The sequence below is a fragment of the Petromyzon marinus genome, chromosome 53 (assembly GCF_048934315.1).
Source record: "Petromyzon marinus isolate PM22_M1 ecotype Great Lakes invasive population chromosome 53, UKy_Petmar_22M1.pri1.0, whole genome shotgun sequence".
Classification (NCBI taxonomy): domain Eukaryota; kingdom Metazoa; phylum Chordata; class Hyperoartia; order Petromyzontiformes; family Petromyzontidae; genus Petromyzon; species Petromyzon marinus.
The window spans coordinates 11,528,392-11,552,606 of NC_133719.1; the positions used below are offsets into that span (position 1 = coordinate 11,528,392).

Here is a 24,215-nt window from a genome sequence, read left to right on the forward strand (position 1 = left end):
AAGCATAATGTTTCCACCTCCATGTTTGACGGTGGGGATGGTGTTCTTGGGGTCATAGGCAGCATTCCTCCTCCTCCAAACACGGCGAGTTGAGTTGATGCCAAAGAGCTCCATTTTGGTCTCATCTGACCACAACACTTTCACCCAGTTGTCCTCTGAATCATTCAGATATTCATTGGCAAACTTCAGACCGGCATGTATATGTGCTTTCTTGAGCAGAGGGACCTTGCGGGCGTTGCAGGATTTCAGTCCTTCACGACGTAGTGTTACCAATTGTTTTCTTGGTGACTATGGTCCCAGCTGCCTTGAGATCATTGACAAGATCCTCCCGTGTAGTTCTGGGCTGATTCCTCACCGTTCTCATGATCATTGCAACTCCACGAGGTGAGATCTTGCATGGAGCCCCAGGCCGAGGGAGATTGACAGTTCTTTTGTTTCTTCCCTATGCGAATAATCGCACCAACTTTTGTCACCTTCTCACCAAGCTGCTTGGCAATGGTCGTGTAGCCCATTCCAGCCTTGTGTAGGTCTACAATCTTGTCCCTGACATCCTTGGAGAGCTCTTTGGTCTTGGCCATGGTGGAGAGTTTGGAATCTGATTGATTGCTTCTGTGGACAGGTGTCTTTTATACAGGGAACAAGCTGAGATTAGGAGGACTCCCTTTAGGAGTGTGCTCCTAATCTCAGCTCGTTATCTGTATAAAAGACACCTGGGGGCCAGAATTTTTTCTTATTGAGAGGGGGTCAAATACTTATTTCCCTCATTAAAATGCAAATCAATTTATAACATTTTTGACATGCGTTTTTCTGGATTTTTGTTATTGTCTCTCACTGTTCAAGTAAATCTACCATTAAAATTATAGACTGATCATTTATTTGTCAGTGGGCAAATGTACAAAATCAGCAGGGGATCAAATACTGTTCCCTCACTGTATACTCCCCACAGCAATAATGCCTACCACTTAAAAATGCATACTTGTCAACCCATACGGTTTACCCGTATTCTTGTACAGGGAAATTGAGTAAAACAATATTTGTCTATTTGTTTGTGTTTCCCCCTTGTGATGGGACTTTGTAGAATGTACGTTGAGATTTTTAGGGCACGGGGTGACCAATAGGGTGTGAATTGGTCTGTGATAAGGTAGGCACTGGCAAGGTGTTGACAGGTATGAAAAATGTCCGTAAACTATATCAATTGCGACACCTTATCCGCACGAATCACTTCAACGGCCTCACGGCAAAAGCCTCGACACCATTGACACGTACGTCATAGGATAACACCAAGGTTGCGTATTCCGAGTGCGGCCCATCAAAGATATCTCTGCAAACCCTATTCGACCCGACTGAGGAAAAGGTGCCCCGTGTCCGCGTGAAAGTCTCGATGTTGTTGACCAAAATTCACATTGTACGGTACAACAAGACTTTTCAACCGGAAAGACTGCCAGTCCTCATTCTGAGTTTTGTTCTATTTTATTTCTATTTTCAGGGGGAAATAAGAGAATGTCTTTTGGAAACGGCCAACAAGTTTAAGGAGCTCTGCGAGGAGCAATCTGTTGCCAAAAGCCCCAGAGCCGTGGATGCTGCGTGCAATCCGGCGGAGCCCACACAGCAACAAGAAGAAGCCGCTTTGAGATGACGGCTCTTAAAGCCGTTGGCCGCTCGGCAGACTCTTCAGCAGTTTCATATGAACTCGTTTGTACACTGCACTTTAGGACCCTGGAATGTTGTCAATGACAATTTCGGGACAGTTTTAAAATAACACGAATAAATAATGCTCGTCAGTTTTGCTTTATTATTTTATTGCACACGCGAAATCTCACGAGAATCGTCTCCACACACCGCATTTTTGGTGTAATGTCACTAGCAAGCAGTTATTCTCCTCTGCTCGTGCGATTCAGCGAATGGTCACGATTACAAATACTCCAGCGTGGAAGGGTAGACCAAAAACCCTCGATGGGGGCTCTCTTAGTAGCGGCCGCTTCCATCAGCAGTGGCGTGAGCAAAGCAAACGTCCCGGGCCCTACTGTAACCATCTGGAGTGCGCACATTCGTTCAGTTAGCCCCAGCAACACTTGCAAATGTATTTTTGCTCATACAATTGTAGCATACATGCATGACAACAGTTTTAAGAGTAATTTTAACAATAATTTCAAGAAACCTCTTTTAAGTGCTCTCTGTTGGTGACCAATTTTGCATTTTTGACCTCTGTGCCTAAGCAACTTGGTTAACATGGAAATACATGCGCAACTTTCACTGCCAATCAAACTCAACAATGGAATGCCTTAATTGTTTATTACGCGCGAGCTCAAGTGTTGATGCGAATGTTAATAAAGAACAATTGATGCCTTTGACCAAACTGCCCTGAAATGTGCCTGATCTCGTCAGATCGCCGAAGCTAAGCAGAGTTATGCCTGGCTGCTGCTTGTGTGTGTGTGCCACAAACAGGTGCTGAAGGTTGCAGCAGGGCTAACGTTATGGGCAGAAAGCAATGCATCAAAATTCACTGTACTGCACTCCCACATTTATGCATGCCCTCCCTCCGCCTGCAATCCTCACTGACCGGTGTGGTGAAGTATGGTCAAATAACACCCACTACCCACACGGCGTGGCCCTGGCCGAGCGGTGAATGAACACAAGGGCTGTAGTGTACATTTAAATAGATAACTCCACAACCTTTCAGTGTAGGTAACTAATTTGAAATTGATCGCTTGCGAATTTTTTTTTAGTCTGCCACAGAACGTTCGAGTAGCCGAGTGCATTTTTTATCTCCGTGTCGTCTCACGGCGAGCAAAGCGCTGTGCAAATTAAACAGCGAGTTGGCACAATCGGGAGCAGTTATCAGGTGTGTTTTTACCCACTGTGGAAAAAAACACACCTGAGCCCGTCCCGTTACCTGCAAGCGAGAGCATTCAAGCACTTGAAGTGGCCTCAAGTGCACCCAGCCTGGCACAAGCAATTGCGGTGACGCCGCCGAGGTGAACTATGACCGATGCTCATCACACCGCATCCACATTCCACGTGGGTACCCTCTCATCTTCTGGGATCATGCTCCAGTTGGGAGAGGGCACGTCTGCCAGCCAGTTGAAGTCGTTGATTCCGTTCCATGTCTGGCCGTGACCCTCCATCCTCGCATCTTTGAAGTGGCCGTCCAGGCCAGGGTAGCTCAGGTTGTAGGGCGCGAACCTCACTCGGACGCAGTCTTCGATGATGGCCTTGCTGGCCACGTCCACGTAGAAGTCTGTGTCCTCGGAGCGGTGGGCACGGAACTGCCTGCAGGCCACCACCACCTTGCACCCTTTGCAGTCGTCCAGAAACACGGAGGTGGCCACGGGCCCACACAGCACCACGCAGTCCCTCACGCCCGTGATATGCAGGGTGCTCGGGGAGCCCAGGAGCGCCACAGTGCAGCCGGACAGGTTCCCCAGGGCCCAGTCCGTGCCGGACAGCCGGTCGCCGCGCTCCGTCAGCTTCTGCCCGACCAGGTCGTGGAAGCCACACTGGACCAGGTCGAACTTGGTCGACCGCTTGTGTTGGCCATCCGTCGCCGGCGGCGCCTCCACCTTGTCGTCGGTCGCGTCCTTCTCCACCGCCGCCTCCTTCTTGCTTCGAGCTTTGAAGGCGAACTTCTTCTTGGGTGCCGCCTCGTCCCGTTTGGCCCTGATCCTGGCCAAAAAGGAGTCGAGGCTGCCCTGCGCCTGCCGCAAGCAGTACGCCGGCAGGTAGAGCGCGGCCTGGTTGACGAGGTCCTGCAAGGCCGAGGCGCGTCCTGCGGCCTCCTCCACGGCGCCCCGCAGCAGCAGCGCCTCCAGGGCCGCCGTCTCGGTGCCGAAGGTCGCCCCGAAGCGGTCGGCCTGCTCCCCCGGCGCCAGGTCAACCTCGTCCTCCCGGCGACGGCGCTCAACCTCCGTCTTTCTCTCGGCGTCTCTGCGGGAGATGTTCTCGATGGCCGATGGCGGCGCTGGAGTGGCAGACATGGCCGACGATGGCGGGAGAACAGCCAAGGCTGTGGGATGGAAGGGATTGAGGAGATTAAAACGGTGGTTCTCAACCGGTAGGGTACGCAAGGTGATTTATAAATGTGTGAAATATCATACATGGGTCAGTGGTGAATAATCGCGTATGAATCTGCCAATATAAAATAACTACGATACAATTTTAATCCATATGGGAACCTAAAGACCTTTCTAAACTCATTAATCGTAAACAATGTGGTTTACAAGCATGAACAGCGAGCACGAACAAATTATGTCATGCGTGCAAAGCGTCCGTTGAATGATGTTTTTATTTCCTTGCATTTACTAACTAGGTAGGATGATACCTCATATGAACAATTGGTTAAATAATTGATGTTTATTATTCATATATTTACTTCTTAGAACAATGTTGGGTCAGACAAGGGAGTATTCGGTTGAAACATTTCAACAAGGCGAAACAAGTTTGAGAATGACCACTGGTGGCAAGCACATTTCTTGCACATTTGCAACTGTTACAGCTGGGGGTACGGTTTCTTGTGCCCATTATTTCCTCAGTCAAAACAACATTTCATGATCAGAATATGTATTTATACTGGAGGAATCCGATAAGCTATACAGCTCTTTTTCACAAATGTCCAGTAGGGGCGGGTAAGAACACGTTACAACAACAGATACAAAAAACATGATAGCAGTGCATTTAAAACAGTATTCAGTCTCTTTTTTTCTCAAATACATTCATAATCAAAACCTCCGACGGCAGGAGATAGATGGAGAAACGGACGAGGTGGTGATGGACGAGGTGGCGGCGGGCGGCACGGATGAACGTTCGAACCCGTGCAAGGTGTTGATGACAATGTCAGCGCAGTCAACCCGCACGGTTTACCCCGTTATTCTTCCTGTACAGGGGAATGTCGTGTTCAGGTCCATACGGTGTACAGCCGTTTTAATACGGGCAAACACAATTATAGTTTAGTCTATTTGTTTGTGTTTCTCCCTCGTGATGGGGCTTTGTAGGATGAACGTTGAGATTTATAAACGGGCACGTGGTGACCAACAAGGTGTGAATTGGTCTGTAATGAGGGCGGCACCGATAAGGGGTTGACAGGTCCGTGATATTAAGTGGCTGAAGGATCTAGAATAGATAGGCCTGGGGTCGGCAGCCAATATAACAAGAGGGGGCTTTATCAGTTGAACACACAAATCTGGCTGCTGTCCGCCTGATGCTAGTTGTAATTAGTTGCGAAATGTCGTACACCCAGACTGTAAACGTTGTGGCTTGGCTCTCCAACACACACCCGGTTGGTGCTCTACTGGTGACGAATTGGCCCACGTTCTGTTTACGTGACAAACCTTTACTAATTGGCTGTGTCGGGTGGTGGCGGGTTTAACGACACAATATTAATATTTACGCGATCTAACCCAACCAAAAAAACCCCTGTATGATGTAGGGGGCATTATTGTCGCATTCGAAAAAAACCCCCACCCCTCCAAGATATTTTTTAAGAGCCGCAACGATGCTGCCCCGTGGTGAATACGAGACGGTGTTTGGGGTCCTCGGCAAATAAACACGCCACGAAGCAGCGCTTCGAGAAGAGCCGCCGAGCCGCAGGTTTGCCGACCCCTGCCGAGAGATGTGGAGGTGGTGACGGGAGGCCGACAGGGGTCGGGGAGGAGGATGAAGACGATGAAGAGAAACTCAGCCCGGTGGGTTGGCGGTGGAGGGAATGGAGGCGACGCAGGCCTAGCAACTGAAGTCGGAGCCACGGCGAGGAGGAGGAGGAGGAGAAGGAGCTCGAACGGGGATTCGTGCGGAGTTGCAGGAGACCCTGAGGAGACGAGGCAAATGAATGGCGACGGGGAGGGAGCTCACGAGAGACGGCGCCTCTGACGGGAGGGAACGGATCGGCGGAGACGGGAGGCGGTGGTTGGAGTCCGGACGACGCCTCGAGGAGGAGACGACGACGATGGTGTCACGGCAAGGAGACGCGGAGACGAACCCCGAGGTCTGTCGCCGGCTTCTCGAAGGAGTTGGAAGGCGGAGACGGCGGGCGGGCGGGCGGGGCGGGGCTGGCGGGAAGAGACCCGCGGGCGTGAGCGGAAGTGACGACTTGCGGCGGAACTCGACGCGGGGGGAGGAGGGGAGGGGCGCGGGAGGAGGGGTGGGGGAGGAGGGGAGGGGTGAGGGGGTGGGGGAGGAGGGGGTGGGGGAGGAGGGGGGGGGGAGGGGGTGGGGGAGGGGTGGGGGAGGAGGGGGTGGGGGCTGTCCCCCCCTGGTGGCCACGCCGTCGCATGGCAGCCATGGGGCGTAGCGAGACGGAGGCGTCTCTCTGTCGACGTCACCCAGCACGGACGAGCGAGCAGACATTCCCACCTCCTGAAGGCTGAGTCGACCTAGGGGAGACCCAGAGCCGGTTGAGGTGCAGTACTCGCCGCCACTGATGTTGCTGGCCGTGAGCGGGAATCGAACAGTGGTATCTTTGTAGACATCCTGACAGTGGCACCCAGTGCCGGATGAAGCTAGTGCCGGGGCCTGTAGCAGATGTTATCAAGGGCCCCTAAATAAAAACACACGTAAATATTAAAACAAATGTTGAACTCGCATAGTAAAGTATTTTTTTCATTTGCTATACAGTCAGATAATACGACAAATCGCTAACCTTGAACACCCAGTCGTTCACAAAAGTCGAAGGCGGTATAGTACTATAGTAATAGAGCACGTGCAGACTCGCCCCGAGACCCCGCGCGAGGCTACCCGGGGCGCCTTTGCCTCTCGTCGCGTCGTCACGTGACTCTCGCCGCGCCGCATTGTGGGAGCGCCGCCATCTTGCGCGCCCCCCCCTCCCCCCGCAACGGGTCGAGGGTGGCAGCGGCGGCGGCGGCAGCGGCGACCCCAGGCGCCGTGAGTGGGGGGCGAGGTCGAGAAACGTGGGGGGCTCTGCGGGCTTTGCTGGCTCGTTCGGGGGGCTCGGTGGCTCGCTCGGGGGCTCGAGGGTTTGGTGACTCGCTCGGGGGGTTTGGTTGTAGCGGCGGGGGGCTCTTGAGTCTCGGGGTTTCCCGTCTTCTGGGGCTCCTCGGAACCAGCTGAGGGGCCCCAGAGGGACGCCGGGGGCTGTGTCGGTCCCTGGGGCTCGCTGCGTGCTTGGGCTGAGGGAGTCGCCCCCGGGCTGTGGATGACCGCGGCTCACAGGTTGCTTGAGTCTCACGGCTCACAGGTTGCTTGAGTCTCAGGGCTCACAGGCTGTTTGAGTCTCACGGCTCACAGGTTGCTTGAGTCTCACGGCTCGGGATGAGTCTCACGGCTCACAGGTTGCTTGAGTCTCACGGCTCGGGATGAGTCTCACGGCTCACAGGTTGAGTCTCAGGGCTCGGGATGAGTCTCACGGCTCAGGATGAGTCTCACGGCTCAGGATGAGTCTCAGGCTCAGGATGAGTCTCACGGCTCAGGATGAGTCTCAGGATGAGTCTCACGGCTCAGGATGAGTCTCACGGCTCACAAGTTGAGTCTCACGGCTCAGGTTGAGTCTCACTACTCAGGAAGAGTCTCACGGCTCGGGATGAGTCTCACGGCTCGGGATGAGTCTCACGGCTCAGGATGAGTCTCAGGGCTCAGGATGAGTCTCACGGCTCGGGATGAGTCTCACGGCTCAGGATGAGTCTCACGGCTCAGGTTGAGTCTCACGGCTCAGGATGAGTCTCAGGGCTCAGGATGAGTCTCACGGCTCGGGATGAGTCTCACGGCTCAGGATGAGTCTCACGGCTCGGGATGAGTCTCACGGCTCACAAGTTGAGTCTCACGGCTCAGGATGAGTCTCACGGCTCGGGATGAGTCTCACGGCTCACAAGTTGAGTCTCACGGCTCAGGTTGAGTCTCACGGCTCAGGATGAGTCTCACGGCTCACAAGTTGAGTCTCACGGCTCAGGATGAGTCTCACGGCTCGGGATGAGTCTCACGGCTCAGGTTGAGTCTCACGGCTCAGGATGAGTCACGGCTCAGGTTGAGTCTCACGGCTCAGGATGAGTCTCACGGCTCAGGATGAGTCTCACGGCTCGGGATGAGTCTCACGGCTCGGGATGAGTCTCACGGCTCGGGATGAGTCTCACGGCTCACAAGTTGAGTCTCACGGCTCAGGATGAGTCTCACGGCTCAGGATGAGTCTCAGGCTCAGGATGAGTCTCACGGCTCAGGTTGAGTCTCACGGCTCAGGATGAGTCACGGCTCAGGTTGAGTCTCACGGCTCAGGATGAGTCTCAGGCTCAGGATGAGTCTCACGGCTCAGGATGAGTCTCACGGCTCAGGATGAGTCTCACGGCTCAGGATGAGTCTCATGGCTCAGGATGAGTCTCACGGCTCAGGATGAGTCTCACGGCTCAGGATGAGTCTCACGGCTCAGGATGAGTCTCACGGCTGAGGATGAGTCTCACGGCTCAGGATGAGTCTCACGGCTCAGGATGAGTCTCACGGCTCAGGATGAGTCTCACTGCTCAGGATGAGTCTCACGGCTCGGGATGAGTCTCACGGCTCGGGATGAGTCTCAGGGCTCACAGGTTGTTTGAGTCTCACGGCTCTGGTTGAGTCTCACGGCTCGGGATGAGTCTCACGGCTCAGGATGAGTCTCACGGCTCAGGATGAGTCTCACGGCTCGGGATGAGTCAGGCTCAGGATGAGTCTCACTGCTCAGGATGAGTCTCACTGCTTGCATGTTGTGGTGGCACCACGGAGTGAGTGCGGCAGCAGCTGCAAAGAGGTTGGAGGGGGGGGGGCATTCGCCATCGGGACTGAAGCGATGGGCCCGGCGGGTGGTGGTGGTGGTGACGGCGAGTCACGCGGGGGGGGGGGGGGGCACGCGGGGGGGGAGGGTGACTCACGGTCGCCGTGTGTGAGCACGCGGCCTTGTGCACGACCGTCGTGAGTGTGCAGGAGGTCTGCAGGAGGTCTCGTGAGGACGAGGGCCGTGTTGGAGACTTGGCCGATACGAATGGCCGTCTTGTGAGCACGGCCTCCGCAGAGTGCATGTGAGGACAAGCACTGTCTTGCAAGTGCATGCTGTGTACTGCCACTGTCTTGAGAGTACTTGTGGATTCAAGCACTGTCTTGTAAGTACTTGTGCGGCGTGCAGAGTACATGCGATTACAAAGGACTGCGTCTTGTGAGACTAAGAACTCTGACCAGATGCAAACCTCGTTTAGTCCAAACGGGGACAACCACTCCACCACGCAGCCGCGAGAGCTCCCCTGGAACTGGACGTCTAAGAACTGGTGAATCAGTAACGAGCAGTGGCGTGGGCTGGCAATGCCTCGGAGCCCTTTAAGTGCATCGTTCAGCACGTGCTCTGTAGCTGTACGGCGTGCGGTGTGGTGTATTTATAGAGTGCTTTCACTCGACTGTGCCCGAGTTGCAATGCGACCAAAGTGAATTCACGCGTGCCTCATATTTCACGTCTTTAATTCCCCAACCACCCCAAAAGTATTCCAGTTGTGCGAACGATGTCATGTCCGCAGTCAATTCCGTTCGGGCCTCTCACAGCAACATGCGACCCATCGTGTGGATAATTATCGGTCCACGGAAGTGAATATCGGAGAGCTACTTCTGAGATCATTTCAAGTGTCGTCTGTTCTGCACAGTAAGAGGGCAGCACTTTCTCACGTGCTCTGCCACTGAGAGTGGAGTTCATTTGAGACGGTCAAAACGGCTGCCTGTGTGTGTTTATATAAGCATGCGTGTGCCATGTGTGGCCTCAAGGTGCACATGGCCTGGCACAAGCGTCGTGGTGACTTCATCGCCACTTAGTGGCGAATGGTGTAGTGGTTAGCACACTATACTACGAACCCAACACCCCGAGTTCGATTCCCGCTCACGGCTAACGCCAGTGACGATTGTCTGAACCGGTCCTGGGCCTCCCCTAGGTCGACTCGGCCTCAAATTAGTACCTGGTGCATTGCGTAAACATGACCACTGGGGGAAAAAGGTGGCCGGGCGTGGTGCTGGCCACCCACCCCCTCAAGTGCTGTATCGGCCTTCATAGGTACCCACTAAAAGCACTTGCCACATCAGTCTCAAAAGACTATACAGGGGATCTTTGTATTTATTTGTCTCTTTCCGTAAGGGGATGGGGGGTGGAGAGGGCACGGTGGGGCAGGGGGGGGCGGCAAGATGAGTAAATCCGGGCCCTGGGTGACTCCAAAATTATTTGTCTTTCCGTGTCCGCGACGGCAGTTCAAAATGTTTTCCCCAAGAGAAGAGAAGTTGGAAAAGATGTCGCAGGAGGACATCATCGCCAGCGCCAAGTCGGTGGTGCACGGTCTGGACGCGCTCAAGAACGAGCACAACGCCATCCTCAGCACGCTGCTCGAGACCCTCAAGTGCGTGGAGCGCGACGACGAGAAGAGGGTGGTGTCGGACAAGAGCAGCGTGGTGCAGCGCTCCCTCGACATGATCGAGCTGGGGCTCAACGAGGCGCAGGTGGGGGGGCAGGGGGGCAGCCACATTCCGACACGGGGCAGCTCTGCCTGCTGCGCGCGCTGTTCGATTCGCTCGCGTGATAACTACCTCGCCTGGCATGCAGGAGGACGCTGATTCGATCCCGACGCCTGCTGTATATTTGTAGTTTGTGTGTCTCTCTCCCCGTGGTCGCGTGGATTTTTCTCCGGGTCCTCCGGTTTCCCCCTCCACAGAATCAGCATCACGCATTCAGAGTGTTTGGCTGCTGCTATAAATGTCCACACAATAATCAACTTCGTTGAGCTATCATTTGTGGCCGGGTCACTTGTGAAAAAGAGCTCTCTCGCTCAGTGGATCTTACCTGGCAAAATAAAAATTTGTAATAATACTTGCAGATGTATGTATGTTTAAATTATTTCGCATTTGAACGTAACCAACCGTGCTAATCGGATGGTGCGGGGGAAGGACAACTAACTAAACACAAAGAGGTGGTCATGCGGTCCAGTCTTAACGAAATGAGTGACCAAAATATGTCACCAAATTGTGTGTTTTAAATTTTAGTTGCCAATGGATAACGAGCGGATGAAACTCTTCACACATCGTGATAATGGCTACCACTCGGAATGATTTGCTAAATTCAGGCAGCGCTCATCTCCTGTTTACAGTTCCTGAGCCAGTGGTGGAAGTTCTGCATTCCTCTGGCGGAGGCGAGTCTATCCACAGGACAATCGCTGTTGTCTTTCTCACAAAGTGGTAACTCACTTTACCGACCCCAGGAGGGAAGGATGAATGGCCGAGTCAACCCCCCCACCAAACAGAATATCAACACAACTCCGTTCCGATTGCAAGCTGGTCCACTTGGCTTAGCGTTGGGCAAGGTTCACTTTGCTGCTGAAATTTTTACAAAAATATTCGAGTTGGTGGTCCGCTCGACCAATGACTGCACAATAATAAGCCATGCACTAAACTCTCAGTTACTTGAGGTGGTGGCACGGCCCAGTGAAGCTTTCCTGGGTAAATATCTCGCCGCCGTGGGTGCCTCGGTGGCGAGATATTTGGTACCTCGCGTGGTATACAGGATTTTATGGGTTCGATCCTGACCCTGACGCCTGCTGTATATTTGGAGTTTGCGTGTTCTCCCCATAGTCGCGTGGCTATTTCTCCAGTTCTCCGGTTTTTACCCTCCATTTAGAGTCAACATGTGTTTAGAGTATTTGAGTGTTATAAACTTCCACATGATAGTAACCCACTTCGTTGAGCTATCATTTGTGGCCAGGTCGCTTCTGAAAAAGAGCGATACAACTCAATGGGTCTTACCTGGTGAAGTAATAAACAATTCTGGGGTAATGTCTCATTGGCACCGATGGGTGAGCAGGTCATGGTGGCCCTGTCGAATCACCTGAACACGATGGAGGCGGAGAAGCAGAAGCTGCGGGCGCAGGTGCGGCGCCTGTGCCAGGAGAACCAGTGGCTGCGTGACGAGCTGGCCGGCACGCAGCTCAAGCTGCAGCGCAGCGAGCAGGCCGTGGCGCAGCTGGAGGAGGAGAAGAAGCACCTGGAGTTCATGAACCAGATGCGCAAGTACGATGACGACCAGGCGGGCGACGAGTCCAACAAGGAAGTGGTGCGTTCACGCGCCCACGCGCCCACACACGTCGCGTTCCCATGCCCACATACCCACACACCCCTACATGCCTACACACCCCTACATGCCTACACACCCCTACATGCCTACACACACCTACATGCCTACACACCCATGCGCCCACATGCCTACACACCCCTAAGGCCCCACGCAACCACATGCCCACACCCCCACGCATCCCCATACTACTGTGCCCACACATCCACGTGCCCACACACCCACGCACCCACGTGCCCACACATCCACACGCCCACACACCCACGTGCCCACATTCCCACGCATCTCATACACCCCTGTCCCCAAACATAAAATCCATACTCTTTGGTTCTTTCGGTAAAGTCATGTAGGTATAAAATAAAATAAATCACGACGTTTCGATCGCAACACAAACGGTCGTCCTCAGGCGGAAAAAATATAATCCAGAAGTGGAACTGCTGAACCAGCGAGAGAGCAGTTACAACAAGGAGGTTATATACGTGACCACGCCACTTACTCTCACGCTGTTCCTGCCTTAATAGGTGCTCATTAACGGCACTTGCCCTTTCAATCTTTCAAAGGCTATATGAGGGCACTTTGTCTTTGTGCGGGAGCACTTGTGCATGCTGTGTGTGTGCATGTCCTGTCCGTCAGCAGGGAGAAGGAGAGAAGGATTTGTCCAAGGAGCCTCTTGACGACCTCTTCCCGAACGACAGCCATGAAGGCGAGTTTCTCTTCTGAGACTTCTTCGTTCACACCTTTGCCGTCCCGTCATCTCATCGGTCTCTAGCCCAGAGAGCGGTGCCGTGCGCAGCTGTGAGCCGGCGCACCCGAGCCAAGGGGTTAGTGCAGGGGTCGGGAACCTTTTTGACTAAGAGAGCCATGAAAGCAAAAAATTTGGAAATTTATTTCAGTGAGAGCCATATAATATATTTTAAAAGTGAATTCAACTAAATGTCAGTATAATAAGCCTCTGAATTTATTCTTTTAAATAATGTTGTTATAACACTCACCATTAATGCGACTTCTGGTGCTGCATGGATTTGCTGATGTCTTTGTAGTCGGGTTGGTACTTGGTGAGGTTAAGCTTCATGCAAGCGTTGAGGCTTTCATCCGTTAAACGTGATCGTAGGTTGGACTTGATGTTTTTAAACATGTGAGAATGACTGCTCACATGCATACGTAGATCCAAACATGGTCAATACAGCAATACTCACACGCTGCAGTGTGTGGTATGTGACAGGAAGCGCGTTCCAAGTTTTGAGAATCAGCTGGTCTTCGGGTTGGAGTTTTTTCATTTCTGTCCACATGTGCTTGCTCGCCAACTCCGCTTTCTGTCGTGTGATTCTTTCCAAAACTTCATTCAGTGACTTGAACTTATTCACCCACATGTCTGAGGCCTTCAGGTCAGCCACTTCTGCTTCAAAATCTCTGACGGAGACACCAGGGATGTAATTCAGGTCGGCTGTGTTCAGTGAACACTCGTTTGGATGGGTGATGAACTTAAAAAGACGAGTGTGCTCACGAAATTCTCCAAAGCGTGCTTTGAAGGACTGTAGGAGACTGGATGTGCAGCCAGCTAGCTGGTGGAGATCAAGGTTTTGAATGGGCTCACTTGCTGTGCATGCATCTTTAAATTGGCTCAGTTTTTCAAAATGTAGTAAACGACCTGTTTCAAGATCCGTGATGAAAAGCTCCAGCTTGTTTTCAAAAGCAAATACAGCTTGTTGAAGGGATAACACTGTATTTCCAATGCCTTGCATTTTCACGTTGAGCTGGTTCAGATGTTCAGTCAGATCTACGAGATAGTAAAACTTGAGGAGCCACTCGGTGTCGGCTAGCTCAGGATGCCCGACGCCTTTCATTTCAAGGAAAGTCCGGATTTCGTTCAGGCAAGCCGCAAAACGGCTAAGCACCTTCCCTCTTGACAACCAACGCACATTGCTGTGCAAAAGCAGACCAGGATAGTTATTTACAACTTCATCCAGCAGTGTTTTAAACTGGCGATCATTTAAGGCTCGGGCAACAATAAAGTTGATCACACGAATGACCAGCGACATCACTTCGCCAAACTGCCTGTCACACATCTGAGCACAAAGTGCCTCCTGGTGTATAATGCAATGGAAACTTAGGATGGGTCTATTTTCATGTTCACGGAGAAGCGCCACAAATCCTTTGTTTTTCCCCACCATACACGGAGCACCATCAGTACACACTGAGAGAAGTTTTCCATAGGTAGACTTTTTTCTTGAGCAAACTCCATGAAAGACTTGAATAAATCCTCACCTTGTGGACCCTTTTAATGGCAGAACAGCAAGACTTTCTTCGCGCAGTGTGTCACCAACAGCATATCTTGCAATCACGCTGAACTGCGACAAATGGCTCACGTCTGTTGACTCATCCAAAGCCAGAGAAAAGAACGGCGCTGCATTTATGTCCTTCACTTGCGTTTCCTCCACTTTGCCATCACGATGGTACGATCATGAACAGTTCTTGCCGACAGAGGCATGTCTTGTATCCGTTTGATTATCTTGTCTTTGTTCGGAAGATCATCAAAAAGTTCATTGGCTACATCCAGCATGAACGTTTTAGCATACTCGCCATCTGTGAATGGTTTTCCGTTCCTCACTATTGCTAAAGAACCAGCAAAGCTAGCCGAATTATAGTCACCTTGCCGGGTCCATACGCGGAGTTGCTGCTGGCTAGCTTGCACCCTGCTCAGAAGCTCTTGGCACGCTTTCTTTCTGCTGTCTCCCGCAGGGTATTTTGATGCAAAGGTAGCGTGGCGCGTGTCGAAGTGCCGCTTTACATTCGACCGTTTCAACGATGTAATTTTGTCATTGCAAATTAGACACACCGCAGAACCCGCTCTCTCCACAAAGGCGAATTCTTCGGTCCATTCGTCCTGAAATGTACGATACTCGTCGTCTTTTTTTCTTTTCGCCATCTTCTTCGTCGAAGGGTTAGCTTTGAGCTAATGACCGAGCAGACGCAGTCTCAGACTGATTCAAAAGGGGGCGTTTACCTGTTTTACCCAGCAACGGCAAACGTAGGCCAGTATCATCCAATTAAAATAATGGACAATTGCTCCTGCAGCCCTGAACAGGACATGCGCAGTGAAAAATCGATGGATGGATTAAAACAAGTGAGAATATTTTGTTTTATCTGCGAGCCATATGCAATCATCAAAAGAGCCACATCTGGCTCGCGAGCCATAGGTTCCCGACCCCTGGGTTAGTGGATCGCACGGTCATTTGAGAAAACTTCAAACCAGCTAGGCGACTGAAAGGTGGCCATGATATGGCAAGACACTTGATGTGTTGGTGGCTGACCATGTGAATTAACCTCTTGAGTATTATCTCCACGTACGTGTGGGGCTTTCTCCTGGTACTCCACTATCCTCCTGCATTTTCTTTCCCCGCTCGTCCAAAATAACGCTTTTGAAAAACTTAATCCCACTTCTAATGATCTCAGTGCCCTGGTGGTGTGCTCTGTGGGGACGTCACACTGGTTGTCCTATGGCTATACTTGCTCCTTGCACAGGAATGTGTAGTTTACACCACTGACTCACGGTTGTAAACAGGCGATGAGCGCTGCCTCAATGCTTTATTTGAGCAAGATGTTGTTTTAATCGATTCCGTAAATAATTGGATGGCACCAGATCGAATGTCAGGTAATGATAACAGTTGCTGCTCTCTGATGATGCTGCTGCTGCCGCCCTGTCTGGGAGTCTTGACATGCGTCTGTTGAGGGTGTGCGGTAAATGAGTAGCGGTTAGCGTGCCGTGCCACGAACCTCGGTGACCCGGGTTCCATTCCAACTCACGGCCAGGCATGGTGCTGGCCACCCAACCCCCTCATGTACCATGCCGGCCAGGTGCTACTCGCTAACAGCACTTGCCGCAAGAGTCTGTCAAGGTTATACGGAGGGAATCCTTTATTATCTCTCTGTGGGTGCACGGTCCTAGGTGGCCACCAGCCTTCGGGCGGCTACGAGATCCCAGCGCGACTCAAGACGCTGCACAACCTGGTGATCCAGTACGCGTCGCAGGGCCGCTACGAGGTGGCCGTGCCGCTCTGCAAGCAGGCCCTCGAGGACCTGGAGAAGACGAGCGGCCACGACCACCCGGACGTGGCCACCATGCTCAACATCCTGGCGCTCGTCTACAGGTGGTGCCCGCACTTGTCCCTGACGGACGCACGCATACTCACGCACGCATACTCACCCACGCATACTCACCCACGCATACTCACCCACGCATACTCACCCACGCATACTCACCCACGCATACTCACCCACGCATACTCACCCACGCATACTCACGCACGCATACTCACCCACGCATACTCACCCACGCATACTCACCCACGCATACTCACGCACGCATACTCACCCACGCATACTCACCCACGCATACTCACCCACGCATACTCACGCACGCATACTCACCCACGCATACTCACCCACGCATACTCACCCACGCATACTCACCCACGCATACTCACCCACGCATACTCACGCACGCATACTCACCCACGCATACTCACCCACGCATACTCACCCACGCATACTCACCCACGCATACTCACCCACGCATACTCACGCACGCATACTCACGCACGCATACTCACGCACGCTCGCATACTCACGCACGCATACACACGCACGCATACGCACGCATACTCACGCATACTCACGCACGCACGCACACTCACGCACGCACACTCACGCACGCATACTCACGCACGCATACACACGCTCGCATACTCACGCACGCATACACACGCACGCATACGCACGCATACTCACGCACGCTCACGCACGCACGCATACTCACGCACGCATACTCACGCACGCATACTCACGCGTGCCTTAGACTGTTGTTGGGGCAAGTGCTGTTGGCAAGCACGTATTAAGGCCGGCAACGGCACTTGGCCCCTAGAGCCTGTTGAAGTCTGTACGGTGGATCTTTGCTTTTGTTATACAGACACAATTCGCGACACACGAGACTGTGTAAATATTACAAGACAAAGATTTCCCCCCCATAGCCTTAACAGATTGTTGGGGCAAGTGCTATTCGCGAGTAGCACCTATGAAGGCCGGCACGGCAGATGAGGGGGTGGCTGGCCAGCATCACGCTCAGCCGCCTTTGTTTCCCAAGTGCCAATCTTTATCCACCGCACCAGGTACTCCTTTCTAAGGGTGAGTCGACCTAGGGGAGGCCCTGGAACAGTTCAGAGATGTATCACTTATTGACTGTGAGTGGGAATCGAACGTGGGTCTGCGGGTTCGTAGCGCAGTGCAGGAACCACTGGACGTCTTGACAGCTATCGTGTACCGCTCATTAAATACTTCTGACGAATTCGACACGATCAATGCGTATGCATGATTTTTCCTAACGTGTTTTTTTATGTTAACGATGTCCTCTATCGTTGTCATTCCTACAGAGATCAGAACAAGTACAAGGAGGCGGGAAACTTGCTGAACGATGCTTTGGCCATTCGTGAGAAGACCTTAGGGAAAGACCATCCAGCGGTAATTTATTGTTGCAGCGGCGACAAGGCCGTAATTATAATATATATTGGGGGGGGACACATCCCCCCCCAATATATGCTCAAAATGTCCCCCCCCAATATATTGCTATAATATAGATTTTTGTTTATATGATTGTGGTTATGATTGGACTTTATTATTCCCTAATCTCTGCCATTACATACAATGAAACAATAAAAGGTAAAACAAGTAAAAACAGAGCAATGTAATACAATAACACTATTAGACATTATTGTAAAAAAAATAAAAGTCCATCCTATGTGTTAGTGAATTTTTTAATATTTTAGGCAGGAAATTCGTTTTCAAATTTAGATTTTTTTTTCCTGGGGAGGGGACCCCTAGACCCCCTGGAGGATTTGGTCCCCCCCAATGTTGACTCCATGGCTACGGCCTTGGGCGGCGGCATCTTTCTTGTGCATCTCGGAGAGAAGATTCTTGCAACGCTACACAGAAGTAATATTTTCTTTCGGGCAGTGTTTCTGCACCCCGGCGGTGGGAAACCTGCAGGCCACGGGCCCGGATGGGGCCCATTATTTCATTTCGCTCTCACCGCGGCCAAATGAGGCCTGCCACTTAGGAAACAACTCGCGAACCAAAATCGTCCATCGCTGGAAGTATTGTAGCTGCACTAATCGGGTATTAGAGGGCATCTCACAGTGGAGAGATGTTAACTACCTCGCCTGGTTTCCAAGAGGTCGTGAGTTCGATCCCAAACCTGACGCCTGTATATTTGGAGTTTGCATGCCTCTCTGACCTTGGCCGCGTGCATTTTTCTCCGGGCACTCCGGTTTTTCCCTCGACATTTAGATTCAACATCACGCGTTTAGAGTATTTGGCTGCAGTACATGTTAACATGATAAGCCACTTTATTGAGCTCTGGTTTGTGATAGCCAGGTCGCTTCTGAAAAAGAGCAATACAGCTGAGCGGGCCTTACCTGGTTAAAATAGTCAACAAATATATTATTTGAATATTTTCAACCTGACAACGGCACAACTGCGTTTATAATCATAGCGCCGTGCTTGGTTGCTTCTGTCCCCTGAAGTCCCCGTGGCAGTGATAGACGCGGTGGAGGTGCGTGTGTGTTCGTGTGTCGCGGTTAGCGCGCTGCGCTACAAGCCCAACAACCCAAGTTCGATTCCCACTCACGGCCAACTGCAGTAGCAATTATCTGAACCGGTCATGGGCCTCCCCTAAGTCCACTCAGCCTCAAATGAGTACCTGGTACGGTGTGTAAAAAACATCGCCACTGAGGAGACAAAGGCGCTCGGGCATGATGTAGGCCACCCACCCCCTCGTATACCGTGCCGGCCTTCATAGGTGCTCGCTAACAGCACTTGCCCCAATAATTCGTTAAGGCTATGGGAGGGATCTTTGTCTTTCCACACCAAAGCCATGTGAACTCCTTTTATTCCCTTGGCACTGGACAGGCCCTCCGCCGGTGTTCGTAGAAGCGCTTTCTCCCGATCGCGGCTGGAGACTCGGGAGCAATTGCCGACGAGACTCGGAAAAAGTCAAAACCCGTCCGAGGGTTTTTCCGCGTAAACGCAAGTCGCATTTTTGCAAGCTTAGACAAAAATGTATCGCGTGTCACTGGTCACGTATGGAATCAAATTAACGACGTCCGTGCTGCCCGGATGACGGCGTTGGTTTGGTTTAAGGTGCCGCGATAGCGCCGAACAGGTGGAGCCATCGCGAGGATGAGACCATCCTCGACCCAAACCCGTGGATCGTACAGTACACATGTGGATCATACAGTAAACCTATGGCACATATATTTAACTTGTGGACCATATAGTAAACCTGTGGACCATATAATTAACCTCTGGACCATATAATAATCCACTGTAGTCTGGGCTCATTCATCGGATGAGGAGGAATAGCGACACGACACAAACTCTCTCTCTGCTGAGGCCCTCTCGTCGCGGCGAATGGACCCCAGCGTTGTTGGCGCCGAGCCGCTGAACGTATTGCCGCAGCCGCCGCCGCCGCCACGCGCGCGGGAGATCGTCCCTCTTCGCCCGCTCACACCGCCACGTTGCGCCCTTCTCGCGGCAGGTGGCGGCGACGCTGAACAACCTGGCCGTGCTGTACGGGAAGCGCGGCAAGTACAAGGAGGCCGAGCCGCTCTGCAAGCGCGCGCTGGAGATCCGGGAGAAGGTGCGCAACGGCACCGCCGTGTCCTGACGCACGCGCCTTGAACAGACTGTTGTACGTGTGTATGTTGAACTTCTTTCGTGCGCGTTTTGTAGCCAACCGTGCTAATCGGAGGTTCGGCGGAAGGACAACAAACGCAAAAAAGCAGTTTTAAAGAAATTCGTTTTCAATGTAGATTTAAAAGTGCATCGCTCCAGTGGCAGGTGCTGTGAGCAAGCACGTATTAAAGCTGGCACGGCACTTGCCCCTACAGCCTGTTGAAGTCTGTGTTAGATGTTTGTCTTTGTTATACAGTCACAATTCACGACACACGCGACTGTAAATATTACAAGACAAAGATCCCCCGTGTAGCCTTAACAGGCTGTTGGGGCAAGTGCTGTTTGCGAGTAGCACCTATGAAGGCCGGCACTGCACACGAGGGGTTGGGTGGCCTTCATGCACACGCACGCGAGCACGGGCTGCCGCTGCCACCACCACGTCCAGCATGGCAGAGTTAATTTTTGTGAACGAAATTAGAGCCTGAAAATATTTGTCAATGAAGAGTATTTTATATATATAATGTATTTCCACCTGCCTGTTTACGTGTCTCTCCCTGTCCATCTAGATCTTAGGCAAAGACCACCCGGACGTGGCAAAGCAGCTGAACAATCTGGCACTGCTCTGCCAGAACCAGAGCAAGTATGGGGAGGTGGAGCACTACTACCGACGGGCCCTCGAAATCTACACCAAGCAGCTAGGCACCGACAACCCCAACGTGGCCAAGACCAAGAATAACCTGGTGCGTCGGCGGCGGCGGCACCTCCTCAACCCGCTCTGCACCTTGCCACCAGTGATGGGCCGCAGCGCCTCGCTGCTGGTCTCGCCACGGAGCTATAAACCATCAGCACGGTGGTAACGCTTGAGCCTCGCAGCAAGAAGAGCCCGGGTCCCATTCATCAAACACTCATTCATTGGCCAATACCACCTTCATATGAAAAGGACCGCAGAGCTTCGGTAGTTGTTGGCACCGGCTCACCACGTGGCTTGCTTCCCTAAGGTTCCTCCTCGTGTGTTACACGTTAACATCATTGTTATTAACATTCCCAACTTGGGCGGATTTCCACGTAGGGTTTGTTCTGCGTGGGTTTCTTCCGGGTTCTCCAGTTTTCTCTCCCGTAGCTAACAAGACAACAACAATTTAGCTGCAAATTACCCCCCCCCCCCCCGTGTTGGGAGAAGTGCAGTTTGCGAACACCTATTAAGGCCGGCATGGTACACGAGGGGGTGGGTGGCCAACAACACGCCCGACCGCCTTTGTTTCTCCAGGGGGGATGTTTACACACAGCACCAGGTACTCATTTGAGGCTGAGTCGACCTAGGGGAGGCCCCGGGACCGGTACAGACAATCGTCAGCGGTGTTGGCCGTGAGCGGGAATCGAACTCGGGCCGCGGGGTTCGTACTGCAGGGCAGCCCGCAAACCCGCTGCGCCGCACGCACGCGGCAGCAGCAAAGTCGCGAAAAATTCTGAACTGCAACGAGCGACTGACGCGGTAAACCGTGGTGGCGCATCGACGCCGCGGGGCGTGGCAATGCACTCGTGTGTTTTATGGCCGAGCAAAGTCCTCGCCGCACTGACTCCTTCCCGCTCCCTCTTCCAGGCCTCCTGCTACCAGAAGCAGGGGAAGTTCAACGAAGCGGAAGCCCTGTATAAGGACATCTTGACACGTGCTCACGAGAAGCAGTTTGGATCGTTTGACGGTGAGACTTTGACACAGCGGCGCCTCCCCCTCCCCCATCGCGGGGTCGCTAGGCCATCATCAACTCATCCATCGCGATTAAAGTATTACGATCGCCATACCGCTTTGCGTTGTGCGCATTACAATTTTGTATTATTTTTAATAAATAAAATCCAAGTTTCTTTCCTGGCTGAGGGCCAGCACGACGAGAATCCACGTTGCACGCGCATGCCTTGTGTCAATCCCCTGCTGGATGAGGCCTTTCCCTTGGCGTTGGGTCAATAAAACAAGGCTGGACCCTCCTGATAATGGACATATTGGGGCACACCGGTGCAGCATAACGCGTCGGTCCTCATAAAACTGTCTGAAATAAAATTTGAATTGGCAACTCTATTTATCAGTCTTTAATTGACCCTATCACCAAGTTTGACGCGATTCGAAGGTTTATTCAGTCTACCGAGACCGTTGATTTGGGTCCGTTGAATTGAGGAACCGTCCGACCAAGTCTAGGGCACGAGGAGTGAAAACACGCAGCAGCCAATCGTCATCAGGCTGGGTGCTGATATACGGCAACAGACTGTGAAGCTGCTTCGTGTTCAGCGCGCTCACAACAATCGTCTTCCGACCAGCTTCGACATCACGAGAACTGATTTTGACGCACCATCACCACCCCGCAAATTGCGGGAAAATAAACAATTAGTGGGTTTTATTTGTTTGTTTATCCCACGCACCACCGGTGTACCGCCAATACGGTCAAAATATCAAACTGAACGACCGTTGTTTGTTGTTCCCTGCCAGGTCCCAACAAGCCCATCTGGGTGCACGCCGAGGAGCGCGAGTACAACGTGAAGGTGCGGGCAGAGTGCCGCGTGTAGGAAACGGAATTTTTGTTTATCCTGGACAAATCCGACGAGCTATGAAGCTCTTTTACACAGATGTCCAGTGCGTTGTGAGGTAGTCGAGCGGCGGAGCAGCGGTTCGCGCGCTCCGCTACGAATCCGATCCGGCGACCCGAGTTCGATTTCCGCTCGCGACCAAACGCAGTGGCGACGTATTCGAACCGGTTCTGGGCCTCCCCTAGGATGACTCGGCATCAAATGAGTACCTGGTGCAGTGTGTAAACATCGCCACTGGGGAGACCAAGGGAGCCCGGGCGTGGTGCTCGCCACCCACGTGCGCAGTGCCGGCCTTCATAGACGCTGCTCCTCGCGAACAACACTTTCCTCAACAATCTGTTAAAGGCTCCCCGGGTGATCTTTCATTGTCTTCTTTGTAACTAACCTTGGGTGGAGCGGTGGCGCTTTGGTTAGCTCACTGCTATTATGAACCCAGAAAGCCAGTACAGTTCACGACCAAGGTTAATATTCGTGGTGAGTGATATCTGAACCCGTCCGGGCCTGCCCCTGGGTCGACTCGGCCTTAAATTAGTTCCCGGTGCAGTGCGTAAACTTCAGCACTGCAGACAAAGACGGCCGGGCAGGGTGGTGATCCTATCGCCCCTTTTGTGTGCCCGGTGGACGGGCCGGACACGGTATGGTTGTGGTGTTAAGTGACCACATCACGCTGTGCTGGAACCGTGTGGGAAGCGGGCTGTGGGACGTCTCGTTGCGGTGCTTGTGTGTGACCCAGGGAAGCCACTTGGAGCTGGGAAACTGGTACAAGGTCAGCAGAGAAGACAGGCAAGTCTCCAAGTCTCCTCCGACCGTTGCGACGTGTTGTTAATAGTGACGGTATTGTTTAGCGTTGTTCGTGGCTTCGTCGTTCATGCAAATTCCACAGACACGCTTAGCCGGGCTCTGGTGGCGGCACCATTGTGACCATCGGATGCATCCTCTCAGCATGCCTTGCATGTCATGTGGCATCACCACACACTGCGTGTTTAAATTTAGCAGCCGGGCTTTCCAATTATTATATTAATAAAAAACGATTATCGTATTGATTATTCGACGAGTCGGATAACGTGACAATAGGTGGAGAACATTTTTTTATTGTTCTCACCTCCGTGTGCGTTCGTAGACATTCCGGCACCGGCCGCATCGCGCCCAGCGTGGCTTTGTAGGGGGTTTCCCAGCCTTGGAGAGGTGGCGGGACGTTGGCATGGCCGCCCGTTTTTCGCCCGGACCCGAATTGATCGACCCCGGAGAAGCTTTAGCCGAACACAAGTTTTAGTCGGCCTATCGACGCAACCGACGATCGTCCCGGCTCGAGTCAACGCACACAAGCTCCGTCTCAGCCGACGATCGCGGCGGCGAGTTGCTCGCCGTTCACGCAACGCGCTGGGATTGGTTCAAGTTTAGAGCCGTGTGGGCTCTTTTTGTTTGGGCCGTGCCTTCGTTTGTTTGACGCAACCTCTCTTCCTTCCCCTCCGTGTGATCGTCGCCACCGCAGCCCCACGGTGACGAACACGCTGAAGAACCTGGCGGCGCTGTATCGGAGGCAAGGCCGGGTCGAGGCCGCGCAAACGCTCGAGCAATACATAGCACGCAGCCACCTGCAGGTACCGCCACCTTCACCACTACTGCTCCCCCACGCACTGCTCACTCGTGCCAGCTGTCTCCACCTACTCGCTCATGCCAGCTGTCTCCACCTACTCACTTGTGCCAGCTGTTCTCTTCTTGCTCACTCGTGCCAGCTGTTCTCTTCTTGCTCACTCGTGCCAGCTGTTCTCTTCTTGCTCACTCGTGCCAGCTGTCTCCTCCTGCTCACTCGTGCCAGCTGTCTCCTCCTGCTCACTCGTGCCAGCTGTCTCCACCTGCT

The 24,215-nt window shown here is 52.7% G+C and overlaps 3 protein-coding genes across 6 annotated transcripts in view; 2 read left to right on the forward strand and 1 right to left on the reverse strand.

The window, feature by feature from the left end:
• The window catches only part of CDAN1 (codanin 1), a 31,404-nt gene extending 29,048 nt beyond the window's left edge, over positions 1–2,356 (forward strand). The window contains exon 27 of the mRNA XM_032974340.2: positions 1,487–2,356. Coding sequence (XP_032830231.1) covers positions 1,487–1,636 — 150 coding nt within the window. The 3' untranslated portion in view covers positions 1,637–2,356. The remainder of the gene's footprint in view (positions 1–1,486) is intronic.
• On the reverse strand, positions 1,773–6,052 carry TBCC (tubulin folding cofactor C). Its single transcript, XM_076052025.1, has 2 exons — positions 5,845–6,052; positions 1,773–4,003 (listed from the first exon to the last, which is right to left on the reverse strand). The coding sequence occupies exon 2, from the start codon at positions 3,972–3,974 to the stop codon at positions 2,997–2,999; it is 978 nt and encodes a 325-aa protein (XP_075908140.1). The 5' UTR covers positions 3,975–4,003; positions 5,845–6,052; the 3' UTR covers positions 1,773–2,996.
• A 707-nt stretch (positions 6,053–6,759) lies between these two features.
• The window catches only part of LOC116953992 (kinesin light chain 1-like), a 30,783-nt gene continuing 13,327 nt past the window's right edge, over positions 6,760–24,215 (forward strand). The window contains exons 1-13 of one of the 4 annotated variants that reach the window (XM_032974360.2): positions 6,760–6,873; positions 8,893–9,068; positions 10,189–10,434; positions 11,789–12,037; positions 12,689–12,758; positions 16,002–16,203; positions 17,482–17,569; positions 19,644–19,745; positions 20,347–20,520; positions 21,381–21,480; positions 22,257–22,309; positions 23,088–23,137; positions 23,847–23,955. In XM_032974360.2, coding sequence (XP_032830251.1) covers positions 10,195–10,434; positions 11,789–12,037; positions 12,689–12,758; positions 16,002–16,203; positions 17,482–17,569; positions 19,644–19,745; positions 20,347–20,520; positions 21,381–21,480; positions 22,257–22,309; positions 23,088–23,137; positions 23,847–23,955 — 1,437 coding nt within the window. In that variant the 5' untranslated portion in view covers positions 6,760–6,873; positions 8,893–9,068; positions 10,189–10,194. The remainder of the gene's footprint in view (positions 6,874–8,892; positions 9,069–10,188; positions 10,435–11,788; positions 12,038–12,688; positions 12,759–16,001; positions 16,204–17,481; positions 17,570–19,643; positions 19,746–20,346; positions 20,521–21,380; positions 21,481–22,256; positions 22,310–23,087; positions 23,138–23,846; positions 23,956–24,215) is intronic. The other 3 variants (XM_032974359.2, XM_032974361.2, XM_032974362.2) reach the window with 3 other exon arrangements.